At 42.1% G+C, this 8470-nt stretch overlaps 1 protein-coding gene across 2 annotated transcripts in view; it reads right to left on the bottom strand.

Annotated features, from left to right (window-relative positions):
- Positions 1-618: 618 nt before the first annotated feature.
- The window catches only part of PARP11 (poly(ADP-ribose) polymerase family member 11), a 61543-nt gene continuing 53691 nt past the window's right edge, over positions 619-8470 (bottom strand). For both annotated transcript variants that reach the window (XM_059683840.1, XM_059683841.1), the window contains 2 exons: positions 5176-5327; positions 619-3470 (listed from right to left, as the gene is read on the bottom strand). In XM_059683840.1, the coding sequence (XP_059539823.1) occupies positions 3154-3470; positions 5176-5327 (469 nt within the window). In that variant the 3' untranslated portion in view covers positions 619-3153. The remainder of the gene's footprint in view (positions 3471-5175; positions 5328-8470) is intronic.

Here is an 8470-nt window from a genome sequence, read left to right as displayed (position 1 = left end):
TTTCCAGTGCTGTTCCTGAGACCTGGGAGGGGATCTCCAACACCGGATGGCTAGAAACAAAACTTATAAACATGTCACATTTCTGCATCATCAGTCAGAGCTCAACTGAATTTCCATAACAATTATAGCCCAACATTTAGACAGAGTGGGACATGATTTTAGTAGATGTAAAACTTGATTTGTTTCCACAGGTGAGCCTTGATCATTCGGTTTCTCATTTCTCTCAGCTTTAAAATTAAGATATCTTTTGATACCTTCCTTTTTGCCAATAGAAGCTTAAAGATGAAGTGAAATTACTGTGAACATGCTGGGAGGGGCTGGTTGGAGGCAGGATGGCGCAGGGAGCGCGCTGAGGAAAGGTGCGGCCACAGGCATTAGCCCTTGGTCTGTTTTGAAATTTTCAACAGCACAGAACAGGTAATTTTCCTCACAGGTTATCTGATTAGGGTAATGCAAACTGAGAACAAGAGACTTTACCCATCTGTGCGTGGGTTACACAGAGGTACAAGCAATAAACTCCTTTCATTTGAGCTGAAAATTTAGGCTTAAATAACGAATGGTGGAGATGAGACACAGAAATCACAGAAACAAGTATGTGGCATACACAGACAACCAAGGCCTGTGATGGAGAGCTTTAATCACCACATGTAAAAACAATATTTTCACATATCAAAAATGGCTCCAAATTCTTTACCATCGTCACCACAGTGGAGAGATGAAAGTCACACTAGTACAAAAACCTTCCTGTTCATAACAGCAAGATTTATGAAACTTTCTTTATAAACACATTTTTTTTTTGCCCTGAGGCTGATATCACCAAAGTGAAAAAGAAAGGTCACTATCAGCTGGGATTCATTCAATGTAGAATATTTTAAATCACTGATTCTTTAACCTGGAGTGGCTTCTCTTCCCTCGCCCACGCCTACCATGTGATGCCAAGAAGAAAAGGTGACAAGTGGATGGGTCCAGACCAGCATGTATAACATACTGATACCATGATTCTCAACTCAATCTACTGATCAATAGAGAGAAACTGAATTTTAGTGTCAATTAACTCAATGCTGTCACATTAAAAAAATGATCTCAATTGGCTCTTTCTTGTAAAAGGAGAGTTAACAGTAGATTCTCAAATAGTTCTTTCTTACAATGTCTACTGCAGTGCACTCTGCTTCCTACAGATGAGCCAACTAATTAAGTTCACACAGATTGCCTTGCACATCTCAGCTCTGGGCTCTTAGTCACCCAGAGATGAAATCTGCACATGTCTAAATGAAAAATAACCCCCAGACATTATAATAGTTATTCCAGTCAAGTGATGGGAGAGGAAATCATGTTAAATCAGGAAAAAAAAAAAAAGACAGCCATGTTGCAGACTATGTAAACATTTTGGTGTGTAAAAATAAATAGCACAAAAGATTTTCAAAAATCTAAATTCCTAATGTCTCTAAGGAAGTTCTTTGTGAACAGGGCTAGAGCAATGGTGTACTACCACTCCCAAGGCAGCCTGCAGACTTTTTCTCAGTTATTTCCATGATGATTTCTGACTGTTTCTAAAATATATGCTTTCTAAATATTCACAGCACTTCATCAAAAGTGGCTGCTAGTCCGCATATCTGAGTCAGGAAATCTTTGCTGTCATTTACTTTTAATTGGTATTATACCAGTACACGCAATTTCCTGTGTGCTACTTACTTTCGACTCACAAATACGAGTGTTCTGGGCTATAATAAATGCGGAGATAGTAGGTAAAGAATTACCAACCTAATCTTGCTCCATACTCTTCATTTTTATTATGCTTAGATGCCTTCCCAACTCAAATGGCTGAACTGAACAACACAGACATGAACATTTACTGGATTTTTCTTGAGAAGTTAAATTGTGTTCACTAACTCTCAGCTAAAACTGGGTGAGGATAATGAAGACAATTCAGTATTAGATTGAAGGTTTTCTTGAAAATGATTGATACAAGTGTTCTTTTTTTTTTCTTTCTTCCAGGTAGAACTATTGAAAATCAAGGTTGTAAAAGTCTGCCAGAATACCTCTAAGGGCAGGAAGCTGTTGCAACATTACTTCTCCTAGAATCGGATAGCAAAACAGAAAGAACAGGGAAACAAACTTCCATTAAACATGATAATAAATTTTGTCTAACTTTTCAAGGGAGTTAGCAGATTGTCAATTGCTACTGAAAGGAATAAACCAGATTTGTTCCTTGCATCCAATGATTCAAAATGGGGAAATACAACTCGGAAGTGAATTTTAGAAATCACTGTTGAATAGCTGTGTGTGTGTGGTAGTTGGGAAGCAGATAAAAATACCTTACAAGTAATCACTGTCAGAACCCCAAAACAAAGGGAAAATATGTGTTTTAAACAGTAAATAAAAGTTTTGCTTTAAAGCTGCAATAAACACCTTGTGCAGCAAGTCTCAGTTACAAGAATTCCAGAGCCTCGGTGGATGAACTGCAGGCTAACGACAGCTGCGGCACTTGTCAGTTCAGATGCAGGAGACAGCGGAGTGACAGGAGCAATCTGAGACTGCAGCCTGCGTCCTGGGCAGACAGAAGCAGGGCACTCTACCTTGATTTTCTCCTTCTGGCTTGTTTGGCAGGACTGCAAATAATTTTCTTATTTCCTACTTCTCTCAAGAATACTCAGGCTGCTTCAAGGTTTCAGAAGACCAACAAAGCAACATGTAGATTGGCGGACAGTAACATCAGAATTCAACTTACAAAGGTTCAGTTCCTCTGAAGGAACCAGCTTATGTCTATAACTTATTTTCCGAACATATGTAGGAATCAGTCTATCTCGCCTGAAAACGTTCATCCCGATAACACACACAGAAACTCTGATAACTCTCAATGACCATGCTAACTGAGACTCCGCTGATCAGCTTTGAGTGGTATCTTTCACCGCAAGGTGTTAAAATGGCAATGGTGTCCATCTTTAACAAACAAGACAGTGAACAACTAGCAGAAACAAAACAACAGTAAAACCAACCATAAAGCCAGTATGTCTTTTTATAGGGAGTCCACTTTTTTTCTCATGTCTGTTTGAAAAGTGTCAGATAGTTAACATTAGTGGCTAGATGACATGAGAGCAAGTCTTCCTGCAAGAAAGAATAAACTTCCTTGACCACTGAGATTTGTAAGTTGGATCAATGAAAGTCTATTAAGTACTCAGGATAGATCTGGTTGGCATCAAACACCACAAAGATCTTTGGATTCCAGGTGTCGTCCACACAGCTGTCATATAAGTTCACATAGCTACCGTCTTTGGAAGGAGGTCGCATGTATTTGGAGTCTCCATTTATATAATCTCCAATCAGCACTCGAGCGAGAAACATCGATTTATATGTTCTAAACAGATGCCGATTTTGCAGGCTTACACCATGAATTTGGAATGTGTTTCCATGTTTTATGTCATCTTTGCAGAAGCGACTGGAGTAAGCAGCATCTCTAGCAAAATAGGTTCCTTAAAAAAAAAAGAACCAAGAAAAAAGAAAGCCAAGATTAAAGACTAGTCTGAAGAATACATGAAACACAAGAAAAAAACATTCTGTTAGGGCAGTGGTCGGCAAACTCATTAGTCAACAGAGCCAAATATCAACAGTACAACGATTGAAATTTCTTTTGAGAGCCCAATTTTTTAAACTTAAACTATATAGGTAGGTACATTGTTATTAACTTAATTAGGGTACTCCTAAGGCTTAGGAAGAGCCACACTCAAGGGGCTAAAGAGCCAACATGTGGCTTGCGAGCCGCAGTTAGCTGACCATGGTTTAGGGGAATAGACACATGGAATTGTATAACAGAAATAGATGTGAAATTTCCTCCTATGTAGATCTTTAAGAACAGAAGTTTATCTGTTATGGATGGCTGTGATTCAGACTGCCATAGGGATAGATTTGTTAGTATGGACCAGTCCCCACCACCAACTCCATCACTCCGCACCAAAAAGTAGTGCCAGACTTGTTTTCAAAAAAAAATCTTACAAAGAAATCCAATATGTGAGACTGATACAAACTATTTCTGTGATTAAAAGTGTGACAGGACCTGAGTTTTAATTGTTTGGACTCCCTCCCATTTCTATGTCCTTCCACCGCTTTCCTCCCCCGCTTCCCTATACAGCAGCCACTGAAGCCCTGGAGAGCACAGTGGGAACTGCTGGTCTACAGAGATGATTTCAAACCCCAGGTACCGCATTTCCATGATACAGAGCAACAATCCAATGATATGTCTGGAAATAATAGAACTCTATGTCCCGAGCGTGCAATGCTGTTCACATCCGACCACCCAACAGAACAATTTCACTGGTTCATTGCCTATTTGGGAAAACTCAGTAAAGCATCTGACTCTTGGGAGGACTGACATCATTATGGGGACACTTACTCTACAAATTTTTGAAAAGTAATTTCAATGTCTTGTATTACCCAGTACTGATGGGATTAATGTAACACTTTTCTGATCCTCTTACAGTTAAATAAATAAAATGGACTTTTTGGTAGTTATTTTTAAAATGTATTTAATTTTTAAAAATAGAGCACACCCTAATCCTAAATGGTAGTCAGTTCTCTTGATGGAAGTAAGGTACAAAGCAAGAACCAGCAAAATAAATGTTCATCCCTTCCCTTTCCCCCTCATCTCTCTCCTTAATTTGCTTGGGTAGTGGGCATAAATTGGAGAACTTGGACTTTCATGACATTAGGAAAAAGGTGAGGATTTCCCCCATTATTCTTTATTGCTCATTAATATTCTTACCTATCTTTTTCTAAAAAAACAAAAAATACTAGTACCTAGACCTGTGCACAATGTACATTAATTTATTTGATAGTTCTCTCTTTATCTGACATAAAAGTTTTAGTTTTATCCAAGCAAAGGACTTATACATGAAAATTAAATGTAATGCAAAAATCAGTGAACATGGACATGATGTCCTGCGAATGACTGGGAGCGGGGCGTGATCTAACCCGGCAGGGTATAAAGGTCTTACTTCTGTCTTGTACATGCAGGAGGTGGCTTTTCTGTAGCTCAGAACCTCTGAGGGTGTGCTGGGAACCTCGTACATAACTTTTAACTTAATAACTGTCAAACCCCTGAATTACAGAACAGTCAATTATCTCTAAAGAGAGGAGATTTGCTCCTAGGACCTGAATCGAACCTGGAATTCTGATAATTACCTTTTCCAAAGAGCGCACCATGTATACCGTTTATCCTCCAATCAAAGTTATGAATGCAAATTGCTTCCACAAATTCACTGCTGGTACCATGAAACAGCATTTGTTCATTAATCTGAGGCACACCGCTTTTTTTTTTTAGTTGAGCCTTTTTCCTAAAAACACAATACACACAGACATAAAATACACAGAAATATACCATAAGTGGCAGTTATTAATTTTTCAAAGAGAAAAATTCAGTAGAAAACATGAACCAGAAAACCTTCTTTAACATAAATCATAAATGGACAAAGCAGCTCTGAAGAAGAATCTCAAATGCTCTTGGACACATAAGTCATCTCATCAAAAATTATTAGTTAGCATTGAGACTTAAGGTTGAAAATTACACTCAAAACTATAGATATGTCAGATGATGCTCCATTATTAAAAAGGTGATTGCCTAAACCAGCCAAGTTTTACAGATGCCTAAAAATGGCACTTTAAACAATTAAATAATACAAAGTTCAGAGTCTTTAAACAGTGAATTCCTTGAGCAGGGACTATGCCTTAATCTTTTTATCCTCAGAGATTAGAAAATACTGGTTGAATTAAACTGAATTAAGTCAACCAGTTCAACCTCTTCCCAATGGACAAATCTCTTTTAACAATATAGGGCTGACTGTAACAGTAAAAAACATACAAACAAACTGAAAACAGCTTAAAAATCTTTCATAGAAAAATGAGTAAATAATTATTTATACATGAAAGTTAAAAGTAATAAACTAGACTTACATGTATTAACAAATAACTCTTGCAAAATAATGTTGAATGTAAAAAGAATGTTGCAAAAAAAGGCATATGACTCAAAATAATACTGTATCTACACTAATAAAAGAGAAAAATGGTAATTGGCGTATGACGCTACCCTTTTCATTGGCTAATCAGGGCTATATGCAAATTAACTGCCAACTAAGATTGGCAGTTAACTGCCAACAAGATGGCGGTTAATTTGCATATGTAGGTACAATGCAGGGAGGCGAAAGGGAAAGCAGGAAGAAGCCCCCTGCCACTGACAGTGATCGGAAACCCAGGGGGGAGCTAAGAGCCGGGGGGCCTTGCCCCCAGCCATGATCGGAGAATCAGGTGCCTTTGCCGCCCTGGCCAGTGATAGCAGGAAGTAAGGGTGGAGCCAGCCATGGGAGCTGGGCACGGTCGAAGCTGGCAGTCCCGGGAGCTAGGGGTCCCTTGCCTGGGCCTAAAGTGGAGCCCACGATCGTGGGGCCGCTGCGACTGCAGGTCCCCGCTGCCCGGGCCGGACGCCTAGGCCAGAGGTGTTAGGCCTGGGCAGGGGCGGAGTCTGCAACCGCAGGGAACTGGGGGTCCCCTGCCCAGGCCTGACACCTCAGCCGGAGGCCTCAGGCCTGGTCAAGGGGCTGATCCGGTGATTGGTGATCGGCGGGTATGAGGGTCAACTCCTCTGGCCGAGGCATCAGGCCTGGGTGGGGGGTGGAGCCGGGGATTGAGGGGATATGATGGTCCCCTTGCCCAGGCCTGAAGCCTGGGTCAGAGGCGTCAGGCTTGGGCGGGGGGTGGAGCAAGCGATCAGAGGGAGATGGGGGTCCCCTGCCCAGGCATGATTCCTGGGCCAGAGGCCTCAGGCCTGGGCGGGGGCCAGAGCCAGTGATTGGGGGGAGATGGGGGTCCCCTGTCCAAGCCTGACATCTCTGGCGGAGGCGTCAGGCCTGGGCAAGGGGCCGATCAGGCAATCGGAGGGTGATGGGGGTCTATGCCTCTGGCCGAGGCATCAGGCCTGGGCAAGGGGCAGAGCCAGCAATTGGAGGGGTCTGGGGGTCCCCTGCCCAGGTCTGATGCCTGGGCCAGAGGCATCAGGCCTGGGCTGGGGGCAGAACCAGTGATGGGGGGAAATGAGGGTCCCCTGCCCAGGCCTGACACCTCTGTCAGAGGCGTCAGGCCTGGGCAGGGGGCCGATCCTGCGATTGGAGGGTGATGGGGGTCAATGCCTGAGGGCTCCCAGTATGTGAGAGGGGGCAGGCTGGACTGAGGGACACTCCCCCCCCCACACACCCAGTGCACGAATTTCGTGCACCGGGCCCCTAGTGTTGTATAAGTATACATGTATAGGTAATAAAGAATATAAAGATATGGACAAGAAGGTATCGCACCAACCTCATGAGGAAGAAAGAAAACAGGATGGGATTGGGGTAAACACTTCACCTGTATCTGTAATGCTTTATATCTTAAAAAGAAAAACAAAACTGCTACAAAGAAAAAGAAAATGTGACAAATATTAAAATGTTAAATTTGATTGGTAGGTACACAGGTGTCTGTAAACTCTCTGCTGCATTTTCATTTTAAAAACATTTCATAAAAACAATTTAAAAATGAAAAAGAATCCCTCCCCCATTATATCTCTAAATAGCTATTTAACAGCTGCTTCAATTCAGACCAGGGTCAAGTGCTCAAAGCTTTGCAACACAGCACAACCTATCTGCAATCAGCTGTAATTGTGAGACAGTATGTCCATCCTAATACAATGGGGCCTTGACTTACGAGTTTAATTCATTCCGTGACGGAGCTCGTAACTCAAATTACTCGTATGTCAAATCAACAGTGAATGAGTGAGACACATGATGCTGGGCTGATGTTGTGGCGTTCACTGTGACGTTCGCTGCGCCAACTAGCGGTGGGGTATCTGAAGCTGGCTCGTAACCCGAATTTTAGTTCGCAACTCAAAGAAAAAAATCGGCCGAGAGACGGCTTGTATCTTAAAAAACTCGTTAGTCGGGACACTCGTAAGTCAAGGCCCCACTGTACTGAACCAAAATCTGCCTTCTTATTACTTCTATTGATTTGTCTTAGTTTTTCTGTTTTGAACACAGAACAATTCAAATATTCTTATACAAAACCACTCTGAAAATATCCAAAATTAACTATGAACACTGACCTTGGCTTTCTTTTCTAGGTTAAATATACACCACTAGAGGCCCAGTGAACAAAATTCGTGCACGGGTAGGGTCCCTAGGCCTGGCTGGTGAACAGGGTTGATCAGGGCCTTTGGCTGCCGGCTGGGGCCTTCCTTTGTTCCATGTCGCTCCCTGGTGGTCAGCGCATGTCATAGCGAGCAATCAAACTCCCGGCTGAAGTCCCAAGGGGACACTTTGCATATTAGCCTTTTATATATATAGACTAGAGGCCCAGTACACAAAATTCGTGCATGGGGGGGTGTATCCTCTCCAATCTGGGACCCCTTGGGGGATGTCTGACTGCCTCTCACAATCCAGGACTGCTGGCTCCTAAC

This window comes from Myotis daubentonii, chromosome 2 (genome assembly GCF_963259705.1).
Source record: "Myotis daubentonii chromosome 2, mMyoDau2.1, whole genome shotgun sequence".
NCBI lineage: Eukaryota > Metazoa > Chordata > Mammalia > Chiroptera > Vespertilionidae > Myotis > Myotis daubentonii.
Note: the sequence above shows the minus strand (reverse complement) of the source record. Positions and strands in the feature narration are given on the sequence as shown.